Source organism: Rhopilema esculentum, chromosome 16, assembly GCF_057945365.1.
Source record: "Rhopilema esculentum isolate cy_ngs chromosome 16, ASM5794536v1, whole genome shotgun sequence".
NCBI classification, from domain to species: domain Eukaryota; kingdom Metazoa; phylum Cnidaria; class Scyphozoa; order Rhizostomeae; family Rhizostomatidae; genus Rhopilema; species Rhopilema esculentum.
This window is the reverse complement of record NC_142830.1, coordinates 706,632-725,499: the sequence shown is the minus strand read 5'-3', so window position 1 is coordinate 725,499 and position 18,868 is coordinate 706,632. Positions and strand designations below refer to the sequence as shown.

The following is an 18,868-nucleotide window of genomic DNA, read 5'->3' as shown; positions in this document are numbered from 1 at the left end:
CTTTGTATAGTTGAAGCTCCACCAAGTAGCTGGGTTGTACTGTCACCTCCTGAAGAACAAGGGGCCAAAGTTTTAATGGCCAAGGACAACAGCCTCTATGAGCTAGATGTAGTTCAAGCCAAGCCAAAGGTAGCTAAATTTTTAGTGTCACATTAACAAGCCAAATGTAATATATACATATTTTCATTCTTATAGTGAGACCGTATATAGTAACAAAGCCTACTTTTAATCTTATAGATCGTATCAATCAGGGCAATATTTCATTTGTTTTTGAATTATCTGATTTAAGTATTTGCAAGGGTTGTTTCAGCTAATGCAAACCTTTTTTCAAAATATCTGTGGCATCTTATCAATTTTGCAAGTTTCTTTAGCCAATGCACGAAACCGTATCTGAATCCAACTTTCAAGTACATGTATTCAGCAACAAATTACTTATAAAAAGCTACTAGTCTTTTTCGGAATATTATGATATTATGATCTTCCAGTAAAAGTTTGAGGTGAAGTGAGAGGTGAAGTTAGAATTGTGCAACCATGGACGTAACAAACGAAAAATTCCCCAATTGCAAAACATTAATATTTTGCCTACTGAAAACGTTGTTTTTATTCTAAACGACTCGATTGCAGATTTAAGGTGATTGTACCAAAGCTTAAAAACCCTACTGTTACTGTGCATTTTAAACCAGAGTCTCTGATGAAGATCACCGCTATGAAGGCCAAAGAAATTTTTTATTTGAATCTTATTGTTCATATTGAGTTTTAATAAGCTTTGTAGCTGATATAGACTAATAGGGTTGCTTAGTCTGCTTCAGTCAACCTTTTTGATTGCAAAGTCCACGGTGACTGACAAAAATCCTTTTTCTATTGGCATGACATTAGTTTTTGTAACAATTGGACCCTCCTTCATCTCAGCATTTATCGCCTTAATGAATTTCATAAACGGGATTGACCCGATTAACTTAAGGAATCTTGCTGCTTCTTTTTAGATAAACTCGATCACTCATTTAGCTTAACTGCATGTCTTCAAGGAAAAATGAATGAATTGGCAATAAATCACTGAAACATTCCTTCCAAAGCTTGTTCAGCAAGCTTTCATATATCGACAAGCTGCCCGGTTTAATGACGACTTTCTTTTCTGTGTTTAGAGTCTTGCAAGTCACCATGAAGTTTCATCATATACTGAGATGGCAGTTTCATTCAATCAAAAGTACATCGCCGTACTTGCTGATACTGGCTTGCTTTGGATAGGCTCTTCGAATCTAAAGGTAATCAGCTACTGCTGTGGCGCTTCTTCAGATATTTTTAAATTAACTGTCCAGTTGAAGGCATTAACTCTCCCGTCGTGCAATTTTCGGATACAGAAAGTCTTTGAGGGCAGCAGGTGTTCTCCTGACTACAGCTAATTACTTTTAGAACTTTTTTTCTATAAATCAATTCAATTACAATACAGAAAAATTACACAACCTTTCACTAAAAAGCAGGCTACTTTATTATCTAGATGCAATAGATGGCTACACCAGATATAAAGCAAGTGGAAAATTATCACCATACTGTCATAAGCACGTTTTCCACCAATTGGAAAGGACAAATTCACCCATTCAGGTTCATCCCCAGTACAGTCAAAATAACGTTTATATTGACTAAAGAAAGAAAGAAACAATTAATTTCTGAGACCTTGATGACGAATCTTATAAAAAATATCTTGATAAGAAACCCCACAGCTCTTGGCAAGGTGGATATCATTTTACTTCTTTCAATGTCAGCATTTTTTAAGCTGACAGCAATTAATAGATACTGTAGCAAAATAAAGTATTAAAAAAGCTCATGCAAAACTGCTCGTTTATGAATATTTAGTTCTGGTAACGACTCCTCTCCATTCCTCAGGACGAGTACTGTGTATACGACACACACTTGCAAATGCGACCAAAGCAGCTTGTTTGGTGAGTTGTCAATTGCAAAAAGAACTACGCTCTAAGGCTACCGTCCTAGCAAGCATTGCTGCCCACGTAATAACGATATTCTTTTAAGATAACCCTCAACTTATTCACCCCTACTGTTTCTTTGCTTTAACTTGGACACTTTAGATGTTCCAACTGTTTCAATATGCGCAATCAATGCTTTCCTCAATGCACTGGCAGTTGCATCCTATGTATCGTTTTAGATGTGGATTAGAAGCAGTGGTTGGGCAACCCTTAACTTGTTCATTCCTACTGTTTATTTGCTTTTCCTTAGCCACTGTAGTACCACTGTAGATTTACCAGCTGTTTCAATATGCCCAATCAATGCTTCCGCTAGCAATTGCATCCTATCTTTGCATCCTATGTTTCAATATGCCCTATCAATCCGCTAGCAATTGCATCCTATCTATTGTTTCAGGTGTGGATCAGGAGCAGTGGTTGGGTACTGGGAAAGCTATTTGCTTATGGTTGGGCCTACGAGAGATACAGTCAAGGATCCTTTTCGTAGCGATTGTTTTTACTAGATCGTGGTTTACGTAAATTTATCCTGCTTTGCCTTAATCTATTTGTAGATTTATGACAAATTTATTGGAACCTTTTTTACTCCTGGCACTATTTTGGAAGCGTTGTCTCAAATCTCCAGCATTATCGTTAATCTAGTTTTTACTCTGATTCTTAAGTTTGTTACACCCGTACTTTGTTGAAACCTTAACTGTGCGAAGATTTTATCTGGATTCAAACTCATGTTTGGTGCAAGAGGTAGATGGATTAAGAATTATTGGAAACGAAAAGCACCAGTTTCTCCAGAAAGTGCCAGGTAAGTCCGTAGTTTGAATACTTAAAATATAGTAATTTTTGTAATTAATTATAGTAAAATATTGATTTCATTTGATTTCATTGAATATGAGATGTAGCATCATAACACAAGAAATCCATTCCATACAAGCACCTTATTCAAGTAAGAACTTCTCTTTGAAGTTAACAAAATATAAAGAATAATAAGCTTTCGACAACAAATAAGATAATACATCAGCGGCTCTTTATTTTGAATTCGCTTTTCTTAACTTAGCACAAACTCTACAAAATAATTCTTAATTTTAGGACCGTCTCGATCTTGTTCCTTTTTTGCCAGTGATATCTTGTTAGATCGAAGTTGATATGATTTTGCATTTTTAATCTCCTATTTCTGCTCTTGAAGCGTATTAATTTCTTTCAAATACCTCAAACTTAGTATTGAATTTTTTTACTACGTAGCCGAAGTCGAAGATGTGTTCAAGCTTGGCTCGGTGAAGCCTGGAGCAATGTTATACGATGCAAACATCGAATACGAGGTGATCTTTGAGATATTCGACTTATTGGACTAAATCTCATCTACTACTTTCGACAAAATTGAAAAGAGAATGGAAGAAATGCTACTTCCTCGCGCTGTTGTTGAATTTATGGATTTTCTTGTGGATTTTCTAATGGATATGGATTTTCATGAGGATTTTCTTATGCATGTAGTATATCTTCAATGAATAAAGGTGAATATATAATACGTTTTTTCCTTAGAATATGCGAGTGAGAGTCGATGACTACATGAGGACAATCAAGAACCATCTGCAGGAGGCTGTGCATGCCTGTATCAAGGCTGCGGGGCAGGAGTTTGAACCCAAGGCACAGAGAGGACTCATGAAGGTATGGATTTAAATTATGCCTTATTTTTCCGCGATGTTTGGAGGTTTGGGCGAGTTTCTTGAAGCTTTGTTGTTTGATTGTTCTGGAGAAATAAGGTTGTCAGAGAAATAATTGTCAGAGAAAGTCTCTTGAATAGATATGAAAAATTGTCGATTCTGTTTCAAAATGCCTGCAGTTCTTTAGCGTCCTTTGGATGCTAGGGTCAGGAAAGTAATATTGAAGCCAGTTCAGTTTATTGGGCGCTTATGTTCCCTCAATTTTAATTCACACTTTCGTGCTGTCACCGAACGTGATTGATAAAACACCTTTTCAAGGTAATTTTCAAGGAAGATAAAAGAGAACTTGCTTATATTTGCTTGCCGGTGCACTGAATGAAACATTCTCAAAAAGGGGGAACATTTTCAAATAGCCAAATGAAATAAAACTGTCCATGTTAAATTGTGAACAGCAGGACAAGTAGCAAAATAGATTGTGATGATAATGAACGTATTTGTTTTGTGACTGAATGCTGTGCAAAAGTCAGTGTTATGTTTATGAAGTCTAAATCTTCAACGCAAAATTAAACGAACCAAAGCAATGCAATCGAAAGTTGACACCATTTTGTGTAAACAACTTTTAAAATAATAGTTTTTTTTAAAAGGGTCTCTCGCACGGATTGCCAAAGGACATGTTGCATGCATTGATTAAGTTAGCCTTTGTTCTCATAACAGTCCGTTACCGACGAAATGCTCACCAACAGATTTACTATGTCGCATATTTCTCTTGGATATAACGTCTTCGGAACTTTGAAAAATTGCATCAAAGATCTCCTAAAACCTAAATTTATATTTGATCTTTCAATTTTCGCTATTTTTGTATACATAAACTGCAAATGTTGCCAAGTGTTTGAGAATCAAGAAACAAGAATTTGTATCATCAGTCTTGTATTCAAAGTTCATTATTTCGCTTTTTTCTATGGATCATTTCCCTTTAAACTTATGCTGATCAAGGCTTTTAAATTTCGATACGATTAGCAGATGAATTTCTAAAGCTATGAAGAATGTATGCAGTTTTTCAGAATTTTTGAACTTATGTCGTTAATAGTAATGAACTGTGTTGGCTCCATGGTGAAAGGATTTTTGCTTCCGATCTCTGGATTAAGCTGTTGCTCGCTATTTTGCAGTCTTGCTGATGTTTTTCACAGATGTCATAAGTCAGCTGATTTCAAAACAGTCTTAATATATCTTTCGCAGGCTGCGTCATTTGGTAAAAGTTTTCTTAAAGACATGAGACCCCAAGCATTCGTCGAAATGTCACAGACATTAAGGGTCCTCAATAATGTGAGACACTATAAAATTGGCATCCCATTGACATTCGAAGAGTATCCTTTCTAGCCTTATTTTTGGGAGTGTTTGGATTTTTTGTAGAAATCCCACTAGAAGTAGACTTGACCACGCATGATCTTGACAGTTTTGACTTGATCTTTTAATTTTATTCTTTTCATAATTGCAAGATGAGTGCCATAAATTATAAACAAGTTTTAAAAGCTCTTGCGCAACTTTCATGCTTAGCGGCAGCTGTCTTAAGAAATTGATTTTTTTTATATTTTCATGCAGTACGATATTAGAATAACGATAATACAGTTAACAAATAAATTTAGTATTAGATTGAAAATATAATAGTTTGATTGTTAAAAACACTACGTTTCGAGCATGTACTCGTTATCAAGAGACTCAAAGAGACTTGATAACGAGTACATGCTCGAAACTTCGTGTTTTTAACGTTGTGTTTTTATCTGGATGAAGTACCACATGCAACGTACATATTTTAGTACGATATTAGGCCGGTTTTGAAAATATATTCGCAAAGCATGCCGGTTGCGCAGAAGCCTTAAACTGGATTTATTGAAAAGAAATTGAAAGATGAAAGAGCCTTGACTAAGAATTAGACTTCAACGACTTACACTACCAGTTTTGATTGACAGGTAAATTCCATTGTTCAAACATGATCAGGCCTTGACATTTAAATTGGCTTATATTTTTTTGTAGCTTCTATTAGTTGATGACGCCTCATCGTACCAAAATGATCAAATTATTTGTACTTGTTGGCATTCATTATATATACTCTTCCGAATGGTCTTTCAGAATTCTGTCATTGATTTTAGAAGTTTTGTCAAATATCTCTCCGCTCATGTTTTTCCTGTTCTAGGCTTATTCTAAGGCGTCACTACCTATTAGCAATACGAATATGCGATTACTTACGGATACCAAAGAGAGAAGGGGCCAGCAGAATCCTCGCACATTGGGCTTGTCAGAAAGTTAGTAGCGTATTTTGCTTATTCCAAAAATGTTCCAGTTTGCCAAAGGTTCTATTCCAGTTTTTATTTCGCACAGTGTTGCTGCCTTGATTTTGAAAACAAAGCATAAAATCAATAAGTACAAGGTGTTTTTTCGTAAACAATTGAGCACGTTAAGCGTCAATTTTTTTGCAGTGATTTTCCCCGAAAGCCTCTTAATGAGGTTTCCTGCTTATGATGTCTTTGGCATGTTTATATTTCTAATAAAATTTTCATTTTTATACTTAACATTTGCTTGTGGCTGTGTTCTCATTTCATAAGGCTCTATTTTCATTTAATGCAGGTGAAAAATGCCACCTGAGACTATCATCAACCTTGAAACGATTTTCCGTAAATTGATATTTCTTCAGTTTTCCCAGTCCATCTTAATATAGTTTTTTGTTAGTGTTTTTGGTCATTTTTTATAGGTGAAGCAGGTAGGCGTCGATGATGAACAGCTAGCAAGAGAAATAGCTGCGAAACTGGGCGACACTCCTGGTATTTCCTACACAGAGATTGCCTCAAATGCTTTAGAACAAGGAAGAACGGCCTTGGCTGTCAAGGTATTTTATTAAATATTTTTGTGTGCTCCCACCCTTTGTTGTATGAGGATCTTTTGTATAATAGGGGGGGGCTCGACAGATATCCCATTTAGACCCCGTTTACCTCATCTCGCTTCTGGCTCACTATTCCACTGTGATTCTTATTTCACCCGGACTTTTTAAATCATTGCTTACCAACAGTCATATAAAAATTCTCATAATTTGCTTTTTAAAACTCCCACGATCACTTTTTCGGAAGCGAAAAAGCATTAGAACCTGGGAAAGAAATTCCCTGAAATTATTTTGGATAGAAATTTTTGAACCCGACCGGGATCGACCCCACACGGGGTCGCTCAGGATCGATCCCCATCCGTATTAATTTTGATTCGCTTTGGAGAGCGTTCCAGTTTGGAATCGATCCAGTTTGAGATCGATCCCATTTTCCCGTGTAAACAGGGTTTTAAACACTCAAGCCAACATTTAGACCAAACCATCATTTCTTAGAATATTTCACAATTGACTGAACGCTCTTTGGTTCATCACTTCCATTGTAGCTAAACACAAGGTCGTTTGGGATAATATTAACTGCTGTGTCGGTTGTCTGTCGTCGAAATTTTACAATCATATTAAGTGGGGACATTCAAAAAGTTTATCTTGGCGCGACATGCAAATAGCTTCTTCTGTCGTGGAAGGAAGAGTACATTGTACATTTTTGAGCCATTTTGTTGAATCTTTTTACGGATCAATGTTGCATAATGTTTCTTTGCTTCACTGGTTGTGATTCAATATAGCAGTGTAGGCATATGATCCACGTAAGAACCCCGCAGTTTTATGTTTTTTTTTTCATTTGTCTGAAATCGCTTTGTCCTAAGGAAAAATGTCCTGAGGATTTGGTCAAAGTTCTTGATACATCAGCAGCACTTACCAACTCGCATTTCTGGCTCTTCTATTGTGTTCCTTATATTACCCGGAATTTTAAAAGCTACTTTCCCACAGTCATAAGAATTTCTTATAATTTGCATACAGATTTTTAAAACTTCCAGGATCACCTCTTCGAGGCGAAAAAGCATTAGAACTAGGGAAAAAAATTATTTTGGATAGAAATTTCCAAACAAAATTTGGCATGTCTGAACCAGTTGCAAAATTCAGTTGACTAGAAAATAAGCACCACTTGATGCTATAAACCTTAGTTTGTAGTGCCAATGCTTTTAGTAATACAATGAGATTTGTTAAAAGGATAATAAAGGAATTTTATCCTTGAATGATACGAACTGAATGTGAATTTTTCCTCTGACACTTTGCAGAAAATGAAAAGTCGTAAAATTAAGCAAATGTTAATGTGAGTTTATAATGAGATATGGATTTAAATATTGTAGGCATCATTGTTTTCCAGTGGCGGACTGGCCCATCGGCCTGTGGCAAAATCTGGTAAAAAGGGCCCCATCTTTGCAGAAAAAGGGAACCATTTTTAGGAATGTGGGGCCTTAAGATGTCCCATTACAAATGATAAATATCATGGATTACATCAAAACTGAGGTTGAATAAATTTCATAGCATGTGGTTATAAAATGGATTTGGTCGAAGCTAAAAAAATGACTTTTTTAGGTTATGGGAGGTTAATAGAAATTTGGAATTTTTAATATGATGGAATTTTCTGAAATTTTTTATTTTTCATAGATCCAGGTTCAGTTAATCTGCCCGACATTAATTGTAGAGTTCACTTAAATCTTTGCCAGTTGGCAAAAAAGTAAGGAGTGATTCAGTAACAAACTTTGCGTTAACTTTCTCTTTTACTCAAGCCATAGCATTAAGATAATGCGATGCGAATGATACTTCAATGGGGGTTGCTGCATCGTCTTAAAGATTCTAGTTTTTTGTCTTTAAAGATTCTAGATTCTAGAAATAATCTAGTTTTTTGCTTGCGCTGGACTTTTTAGTATAAATACGAACGGGTAAGGTATTGTCTCATGAAATAAGAAAATGACATAAAAAAGATGTCAATAAAATGGCAAGAGTCAGCCAAATTGCACACAATGGACGAATAAACTTCGAGTCGCAAGTGGTTCTCAGAAAGGAAGGCAAAGTTGATGCAAAAAGAGGACAGGACTGATCACTGGTTTCTTGGAAAGTAAATTAAAGTTTGTAAGCACGTATTAATTCTAAAATACAGAAACCAAACAATTTAGCGGAAGATTACACAAAATATCATGATTCGCTTTCTCAATTAGTGTACTCAGCGCTCATTTGTAATCAACTTTGCTATTAGTGCTACATATGTTATGTTGCTTAGAAATTGATCGATTATGATAAAATGCTCACTTGATCACGCCCTAATTTTCAGACTAAACCCTCCTGGGCCCATCCAGTTATTTGTGTTCGGTTAAAAATTCTGAGCCAGTCCGCCACTGTTGTTTTCACCTCACAATAAGGAGGATTTCGAGTGAGAAAACCGAATATTGTCCCTAGATACATTTACTTTCTTTTTGTTTTGACAAAAGCAGATTCCAAAATACTGTCAGGTAAAATTTAATGGTCATGCAATCTAGAATTTTTTGTTTTGTTGAAGTACTCATTTTTATATGTATGGAATTCTTTAGATCATAAAGTGAATACAGCGATGCATGTCTTTTGAACAATGGAACCAGGTTTTGGTTACGTAAAAAGTTTCTTTGAATGAAAAAATACTTTTTGAAATAGGAACTCTAAGAATTTTCTTTACAGCTCATTGATTTAAATATTATATCCCCGTGTAATGTGTTGGTAGGAGACTGTGTAGAAAGAAACATATGTTCTAGTTTCAAGCTCATTCCTTTCAAAGCCCCACATAATTTTATTTGCAATGACCCAAGGTTCCCTGTACTTCCTATAGTGAATAATTAATGAGAAATGGCGATAATAAACTATAATTAATTAAGCGTATTCCCAATGGAGACAGTTCATTTAATTTCGTTTCGCCCGTACTGCTCTATCCCCACCGACGTTCCTTTCATAGATTCGAGCTATTTACGTTGACAGGTCATTACATGTATGACCAAACTATCATATATTGTCATATGGCTTTGGTTTTTAAGAATTTGCCACAGCATAACCGATCAAGAATTAGCCACACTGATGTTGGGCGATTGTTAAACATTTTGTATGATATGTCGCTCTTTTGACATTGTTTCCTAGTTTTGCAAGGTGTCGTTGGACATTCAATTCAAATAAGGCGAAGTCCTCTTGGAAAGAAATCCTCGTGCGTCCACAATGTAACACAGGAGAACTAACAGCAACAAAATGTATGACAGAAATTGTCAAACAGTTTTGACATGCAACAGCAACCAATAAGAAAAGTATTTTATGTTTGTACACCAATGACGTAGTACAATGGCCTAGCCCCTATGTCTCGAAGCATGTATCTGATGTCTTGAAAACCTTCAAATCCTGTGTATTAGGCTACCTGTGTGGACTTTTTCCAAATCCTAAAAAGTAATTGGAATGATCATTATCTTGATATGTGACAGTGGTCTTTGGATTGAGATCATGGTCTCCGTGCCCAAGCTAAAAGGCGGTCGGTAGATACCAAAGTGGCTTAAGTTCATTTAATCATTCACCCGTCAGCAACTGGCCAATCAAAAGCGTGATACCACTCAGCTTATTGGTTGACCAATCGTTTGATTGACAGATGACTTGAGCCACTTTGATATCTGTCGATTACCTTTTACAAGGGCTTTTGCAAGAGTTTGCGTTGAATGCTTCTCAAACAAATATTGATGCTACTCCAAAACGTTTTTTGATACTGACGTTATGTCTTCGACAAACTTGTCGCCAGAACTAAAAATGAGGATGGCGTGTTTTGATACTTTATCCATCTGCAGTTTGTTTATGTTGGAACTTTCTCAGGTCGCGGCAGCACGTTTTTAGATAGCATCTAAGCATATATCTGCAATTGTAACAGTACTACCCTGTGTGCCAGAGCCTGAGAATAATAAAAAGAAGAAATGGAATAAGATAGATATTTTCAATAGCATGCAAATAGTTTTAGATCATTTTATAGTTCCTTTCAGCTGTGTAACTACCGCAAATTATCAGTTTCAATAACAGATGTTTCAATTTAGTGTTCCATCCCTGCTCCCATCTATTAAACGATAAACCCATCTAGGTAATAGCTTACCCATAGTTCTAAAAATCACTAGCAGCAGGCTTCTTGCATTAATAATGACGGCAGTTGTTGGTCAGGCATAGGAGAAAGCCTTGAAGAATCAGATGAACCATGTTTCTCACGATAAGGAAAAGATATGTGTGAAACATCTTATGTTTAACTATACATCTGTTTCGCTGACTTCTTCAGATTCACTTTCTTTCTCTGCAACCCAGTATGCAGACTCCTAATATTGGATGACTAACATTTTCCTGAGTTTGCTTTCTCTTGTCTTCGTCATGCCCTAAGAATTTATCCCTCTTAGCAAGTTTAACATTCCGTGCTGTCGGTTGAGACAACCCTGTGAGGCTTGTTCTTATTTTCAAGAAAATCTTACTTTTGAGCACAATGCAAAGTTTTTTGCAAAGATACAAATGCTTGAATTTGGACTAGGAAATCTTGAAAACAAGGTTTGCACTGTCCAGCAAAATACCGCTACTTAAGAACTCGAAGTTCGTCAACTGCTTCATCACAGCATCGTGTGATATTTTTCCCACCATTGTTCAAAAATGTGTTTTTCAGTTTTAAAACTTTCGCTATTTCTTCAAATTGCCTAACGGAGTTGCTGGGTAACCTATTGCTACAGTAATCAAGGAAGGAAAGAATTAAACAAGTTGGCACAAAGCCTTCCGTTTGATGTTTTCTTTCTTCAATTGATTCGCCCAAACCATTGATGTTAACTAATGCAGCTAAACTTCAGTTCAATCTTATAAGTTGTAAGTTCAACTAAACGGGAATTAAATGCTCAACAAGATTCTCTTCCTGTGCAACATGGTTGTTGAAAAGGCTTTCCTTTTGATTCTTCTGAATTTTTTGCCAATTTTCTAAGTCAACAACCTGTTTTGAATATTATTTCTCTAGCTGTTAGAATATGAACCAAAGGCGTCGAACCAGGTACCCCTTCTTCTCCGAATGGCGAATTATGACATGGCACTGCAGAAGGCTGTCGACAGTTACGATTCCGAACAAGGCTAGTTCATTTTATATCTCTACTTTTTTTAGTACGTTTGCTCCAGACAACTATTTTCTACTATAAAACCCCTTTTTTCCAAAGCAAGTCTCCTTACTGATTTGAATTCTTTAGTAAAATGAAGGTCGCCGTTTCTCCCCCCTTTGAAAAATCTGTACATGCTTTTCTACGTAGGACATGACAGTTCTTAGAATTTTGAAGCAATTTTGAAAGTTGAGTTTGTCTTGTTCTCCAAAAAGCCCTATTCTTAAGTGAAACAAATGTTTCTTACAGCAACGCAGGGTAGGAATATTTAAGTCTAGCATGACCATAAATAGGCAGGGAATTTTCCTCAACGATCTGAACTTCAACCTAACTTTGAATTTTATTTCCATGCTGATTCCAAATCGCTCTGTGACGTCATCAAAAAACCACACTTCCGGTCGAAAATTCAAAAGACCCATCTCGGATTCGGAATCAGCATGGTCGAATTGCGATTATTGTGAAATAAGATTCAAAGTTAGGTTGAAGTTCAGATTGTTGAGGAAAATTCCCTGCCGGAAATTAAATGACTGAAACACTATTTTTAAGTCTCGGAAAGCACAGTCTGATCAAATTTAGCTCAACTTTGGTGTTTTGTTATTTAGTCTGCTGTCTTGATCATGCGGTAAACGAAAGTTAATAATAATGTCGGTTTGTTCTCTGTCATGCAATTTTTCGATCAATTTCTTGGGAAGAACTGCATTGGGAGCCAATTGAATATAATAAACTGTGCTATTTTCTTCGAGTAAAAGCAATAGGCGCTAAGAGCATTATTCTGCGGTACAATTAAGATCTTTCTGCCTTTTTTAATTAAACATATGTCCTTTATATTACCTGCTTGAACCTTCTATGGCAAGTCACTCTTTTGTAGCCGTAAAGTGCTTTCATTCTCTTTGCATGTTCTTTGAATTTTGTCATATGCAGCATTTAACAGTCTGTTAATAACAGATACCTTGTCTTTTAAGGATCTTTGTCCTAGACTATTCTTTGTCCCAGCTTACCGCGGAGACAGAATCCTGTGCACTCTGCCTCTCGTTCTTTGTGCTCAGTTGTGAACTTGAAACCTACTTTTGCTTGTTACCATTCTGATCCATGAGCTTTCCATGACAATTGCCGTCCTAAAAGCATGTCATTTTACATGTCAATGAACTATTGGTGATATTTTTCGATATTGTATCAATGAATACTTGCTTAACAAGGTTTTCTAGTGCTTGCTTGTAAGTTGTATTTGCCCATTTTGTTAGAGAAAGACAGCGTCATTCACACATCGAGGAAGATAGAATATAGGTCTACTCATACCTCGTGCTAATGATTCAAAAAGTTATTTTTCCATATCTAAAATCCGTGTAGCAAGCGTTTTTACTATGGGTTTCTCTTTGAATTATATATTTCTCCGTTTTAGTGTACCTAGCAATGGAGCACATTAGAGCAGGCGACAAACATGGCGATTTCCTAATGAAAATAAGGAACTACCCATTGGCTTTCAGTCTGTTTATCAAGGTCAGCATTAGTCGTGTACCGCTTAGTCGTACATTGAAGCTAGCGGCATTAATATCACATCTATAAAAACGTTTAAATTCTAGGCTTTAGATTATTATTGACTGTATTTTATCTTTGCTCTTTGCTTTTTTACCTGTTTTGGTTATAATGGTTATATAGAAATATATCACGTTGTTGGTACTTCCATTTTGCAGAGATGCAAGCAGGTTGAGCGCGAGACACTTGTGAATCTCTACTTACAAGAAGACCAGTTCAGAAACAGCGGCAATATGTATGTTCAAGACAGTTTTTCTGAAACCACGTTGGGTTCGAGAATAAAGCAACTTGGAATTGCTAGAGAGTCATTTGATAACAGAGGACAGCAGGTTTTCCCTTTTGGTGTTCAGGTGCGTTCAATGATGCATCTTTGCTAATGGCTGGTATTCCATGCGCATCAAACAATGCCATGGGGTTGCTTTTGTTGAAGAATGAGCATCTCTCTTGTATTATCGATTAGTTTTTATGCAATACTCCTCTCATGATGACACCCTCCTTAACAGCACAAGAATTCCTTTCTTTCCTTATTAAATACCCTTATTTAATTGTCTTTTGGTATCTCTATCTGTGCAAGATCATTTAACGCATTTTTATGCCTTTATCGATGCCTTCAGCTAGCGCATTTTTATGCCTTTATCGATGCCTTCAGCTAGCGCATTTTTATGCCTTTATCGATGCCTTCAGCTAGCGCATTTTTATGCCTTTATCGATGCCTTCAGCTAGCGCATTTTTTTGGCTTTATCGATGCCTTCAGCTAGCGCATTTTTATGCCTTTATCGATGCCTTCAGCTAGCGCATTTTTATGCCTTTATCGATGCCTTCAGCTAGCGCATTTTTATGCCTTTATCGATGCCTTCAGCTAGGGCATTTTTATGCCTTTATCGATGCCTTCAGCTAGCGCATTTTTAAGCCTTTATCGGTGCCTTCAGCTAGCGCATTTTTATGCCTTTATCGATGCCTTCAGCTAGCGCATTTTTATGCCTTTATCGATGCCTTCAGCTAGGGCATTTTTATCCTTTTATCGATGCCTTCAGCGAGCGCATTTTTATGCCTTTATCGATGCCTTCAGCTAGCGCATTTTTATGCCTTTATCGATGCCTTCAGCTAGCGCATTTTTAAGCCTTTATCGGTGCCTTCAGCTAGCGCATTTTTATGCCTTTATCGATGATTTCAGCTAGCGCATTTTTATGCCTTTATCGATGCCTTCAGCTAGCGCATTTTTAAGCCTTTATCGGTGCCTTCAGCTAGCGCATTTTTATGCCTTTATCGATGATTTCAGCTAGCGCATTTTTATTCCTTTATCGATGCCTTCAGCTAGCGCATTTTTATGCCTTTATCGATGCCTTCAGCTAGCGCATTTTTATGCCTTTATCGATGCCTTCAGCTAGCGCATTTTTATGCCTTTATCGATGCCTTCAGCTAGCGCATTTTTATGAATTTATCGATGCCTTCAGCTAGCGCATTTTAATGCCTTTATCGATGCCTTCAGCTAGCGCATTTTTATGCCTTTATCGATGCCTTCAGCTAGCGCATTTTTATGCCTTTATCGATGCCTTCAGCTAGCGCATTTTTATGCCTTTATCGATGCCTTCAGCTAGCGCATTTTTATGAATTTAACGATGCCTTCAGCTAGCGCATTTTAATGCCTTTATCGATGCCTTCAGCTAGCGCATTTTTATGCCTTTATCGATGCCTTCAGCTAGCGCATTTTTATGCCTTTATCGATCCCTTCAGCTAGCGCATTTTTATTCCTTTATCGATGCCTTTAGCTAACGCATTTTTATGCCTTTAGCCATCTTTGCAAGGCACCTGTTTTGGAAAGTGCCTACAATTGATATTTACTCTGAAAATAAATTATCAGTTTTTTATCATACAGTTGAATCATTTTAGTTTGAGCATCCGTCTTAACATTTCAAATAAAGGAAATACTGTATTCTATACGCCTTATCTAAATCTTTTTCTGGAAACGGAGAAATCATTTACAGAAACGGAGCAATTTCTGTTTACTTTTACACTGTCAGCTTGATTGATGCAAGCGTGCTCGATGAAATAACACTGACATTGTTTTCAGCCATTTGATGTATAAACTTATTGTTTGAATGGTTAACATTGCATCTTTGCTTTTTTGAAACACTTTGCTATAAAGCTATGCAATTGACGGTTGTAGAAAGCACCTGCTTCGGTTTGCTTAGGTAGTTGAGGAAAGAAAAGCAATTTGACAGGGTAATTAGTGCGATAGTGTGAGAGAGCTGCAAGCATTGTTTTTTCCCTGGTTCACCTGTTCTTTCATTGTTTAGTTTGTTCTTCTTTTCGACCAGGTGAATTGAAACTTTTTCTGATTTCAGTATAGATAGCTTATGTAACTTGTTTTTGCTTGTGTGGTGTGCTACATGTGACTTTTTTATGCTTAATCAGGTGACTACAGAACAGATAAAACTTTTGGAATTCCAAAAGAGGCTTGGGGATGAATTTGGGGAGAAATACCTCAGTCTGTGCATGTACGACACGTTGCACAAGGTATGTTAACCGCACTCGGACAATTGATCTCCTCTGGTGCCTTGGCTATTGGAATTATTTGATGAAGAATGTAGAATTAACTTGCCAAATACGAATGAGCTCACAGGAAAATTTGCAACATTTCAATAAAATATTGAAACATTGAAAATGTTGAAGATATCGTCAATGTAACTTTTACAAAAATGTTCTAAAAAGATTGAAGTTTTGATTGGTGGTTGTCTTACTTCCTACTAATTTCCATTTACCGCTTGAAAACACTCATAATATGCATAACAATCGCTCTCAGTCATTCATGCTTCCTTCGCTTCTTCTTCTTCGAGGCGGTACAATACTTTTGAAGCACCAGTGTATTGGTCGCTATAACATGTCTATTCAGTTTAGCTACCCCCCCTCTCCCCCCTCTCCTCTCCCCCCTCTCCTCCCCCCCTCTCCTCCCCCCCTTCACGACATTTATACATTTACTAAACAGAATATGCGACCTCATTCATATAAATACAATTTGTTGTAAAAGCATTTTAGAAGTTAACAATATTTTTGCGGTACAAAACCTGAAAATTGCTTTTAAAAAATGCTCAGTGTGACTCTGTTTGCTTTTTTCAATGCCAATTGAAGAAATCATTAATTTATCTTCTACAACAACCAGTGAGGCAGAACTAAGCAGGACCCATTGTTTGATAGTTGCTTTGCATCACAGCTCTTTTGCTACTGCTTGCATTGAAAAATCTCTGTCAAAAGTCATTTAGCCCAACCTTTTAATATTTCATTTTAGCTAATTTGTTGTGGACATCAAAAGCACGCTGAAACAATGCGAAAAGATTTCAATATTCCTGATACCAGGTTTTGAAATTATGTTTCATGCAATTTATCAAATTGAATTGGTTTTCCTTTTTATTTTTTTAATTTGTTGTTGATCAAATGCTTCAAGTATGACCTATCAATAAATTTTTTTGCAAAATATGAAAAACAAGAAGCAACTTTTGGTTTCTTAAACATTACCAAAAACACCGTGTTTTTAAAAGATACTGACTTAAGTATTTTTAAACATCACTAAACTAGACATTCTTTCAAGTCTCTTACTCGTCTCCTTTTTTATTGAATTGTTTTTTACAAGATTTGTTCACAACAAGACCATTTATTTCAATTCATTTGTGTTACAATTGTCAGCTCAGTTTTATTCGATTTTTACTTATGATAAACCAATTTCCAGGCCGTTGCTGGATAGAATGACCTGGCCGTTTATTGAATTATCGTTCTTGTTAAGGCGAAAAAGGTTTTCAGCGTATTATTTGAAAAGGGTGTATACCAAGCTAAGAAAAGTGCAGATGTTTTTGTTCGTCATTTTTTTCTAGCATTCATAGTCTAACAAATTTAATTAAATTTAGTTATTCTTTGCTATAAAGCAAATTATCTTTGAGATATCTCTTGTTTTGAAAGATTCTGGTGGAAGAAGATCCAAGCTCTTGGAGAAGTTCGAAACTGGCAAGAATTAGAAAAGTTCTCGAAGAGTAAAAAGTCACCAATTGGCTACGAGGTACTCATGTATTCTTTATGCTTTATATTAGAAGAAAATCTCCTTTCACTGGCGATTTGGCGAACTTTACTTCACGCACAGTTTGGACCTACATCTATAGAATAGTTCACATTTATTTCAACGATTTTTTCAATCAGTTTTTGCTACTTCGGTTAGTATCCATTAGTTATGTGCTTTCTTCTTCTAATAAAAATACAATTAAACATTCCTATCTTGATTGCAGCACGCGCAGAACTGTCGGTTTTTTTCAAAAAGGTTGCCAGTTTATTTAGTTGCTTGAATATTCTGTAAAGAATCTTTCAAATATTCTTCACTGTTTATTGATCAAATATTCTTCACTGTTATATCCTATAAATCAATTTCATTTTTTCTTTTAGCCGTTTGTTGACGTGTGTCTTTCCAACGGTCCAGCATTGAATGAAGCTGCAAAGTATATCCAGAAAGTGCCAATTGACAAGAGAGTGAAGATTTACATGAAAATGGGGTAAATGGAAGATTTACATGAAATGCATCTTTCTGAATATCTATGCCCTACAAATAGCGAGCGAATTCGCATATTGAATGTTGATTGTATGCAGATAAAATTTGAAATGTCCTACCGTTCTATGTAACTTTTTCGCTTTTACCTTTCTGCTGAAATGGAAGGATTGAACAAAGTTATAGGAGAATTGGAAATTTTTTTTCCGAGTGACCGAGTCTGTGACCTGATTTATAGCTAAATTTAAGTTATACCCTATTCATCTAACGCCCCATAGGGTATAAACGTCGGATAAGGACTTAAGGTAAGCGGACAAAATATTTATATCCATCAGCGGGTCAAAGCCGGATATATTGATAAACCGGCCAAATATTTGACCGGCCCCGCGTAAACGCAGCTGTAGGGCTTTCTAATAAGAGCTTTCTAATTACTTGCAATGATGAAGTGAAATTAAATAGCCATATTGATATAATGAAACGATTTGCATCTCTTCCAATATCTTTAAAGTTTATTGATATTTCTTGCCTATTTCTTGTTTTGTTATATTATCAAATTGTTTTTGCTTTGATAACCGTTGCAAATCGAATGAATATTGTTCTGTCATACGATTTACCAGAAACCGATCTACAAGAGTATTTTACGGTTTGTTCATCTCAGAAGCTGCTTATAAATTTTATTTTGTTTGTATGCGGTGTTCATACAGAAACCTGTTTCAGCCATTGCTTACTTCGGCTTCTACTTTCAATTAGATTCGGTTCATTTAATTTCTAATTCACTTTGCTTTTCGCTTAGTTATATGGATCAGGCAGCTGAAACAGCCTTTCAAACAAAGAGTATAGATGACCTGAATTCCATCCAATACAAATGTTCCGGAAATAGAGAACTGACCGAGAAGATTCAAATGTATAAGTCGCAGTTGTCATATAAAAGGTAGACCTGGCCGGTCTTATTCAAATTGTGCCCGTGCTGTTGTCGGCTATTGCAGATCTAATTGCAATTATTCTCCTTTTTCATATCATTGCCATTCTTGAGACTATTTCAAGCTTAAATAAATTGTTTTGTATTGAAGAATCTTAATAATTGTAGATGTAATCAGATTTATTTGTATTTTCAAAGTTTGAAATAGGCCTATGGAGAGTGCACTTGA

The 18,868-nt window shown here is 36.2% G+C and overlaps 1 protein-coding gene across 1 annotated transcript in view; it reads left to right on the top strand.

Moving 5' to 3' along the window:
- LOC135682227 (vacuolar protein sorting-associated protein 16 homolog) overlaps positions 1-18,868 on the top strand; it is a 28,686-nt gene extending 9,818 nt beyond the window's left edge. Inside the window, exons 6-24 of the mRNA XM_065197019.2 lie at positions 11-129; positions 1,143-1,262; positions 1,882-1,937; positions 2,374-2,448; positions 2,678-2,772; positions 3,210-3,286; positions 3,507-3,632; positions 4,865-4,992; positions 5,560-5,595; positions 5,820-5,928; positions 6,375-6,509; positions 11,530-11,638; positions 13,062-13,159; positions 13,354-13,545; positions 15,611-15,712; positions 16,482-16,549; positions 17,147-17,243; positions 17,621-17,727; positions 18,514-18,868. Coding sequence (XP_065053091.1) covers positions 11-129; positions 1,143-1,262; positions 1,882-1,937; positions 2,374-2,448; positions 2,678-2,772; positions 3,210-3,286; positions 3,507-3,632; positions 4,865-4,992; positions 5,560-5,595; positions 5,820-5,928; positions 6,375-6,509; positions 11,530-11,638; positions 13,062-13,159; positions 13,354-13,545; positions 15,611-15,712; positions 16,482-16,549; positions 17,147-17,243; positions 17,621-17,727; positions 18,514-18,655 — 1,991 coding nt within the window. The 3' untranslated portion in view covers positions 18,656-18,868. The remainder of the gene's footprint in view (positions 1-10; positions 130-1,142; positions 1,263-1,881; positions 1,938-2,373; positions 2,449-2,677; positions 2,773-3,209; positions 3,287-3,506; positions 3,633-4,864; positions 4,993-5,559; positions 5,596-5,819; positions 5,929-6,374; positions 6,510-11,529; positions 11,639-13,061; positions 13,160-13,353; positions 13,546-15,610; positions 15,713-16,481; positions 16,550-17,146; positions 17,244-17,620; positions 17,728-18,513) is intronic.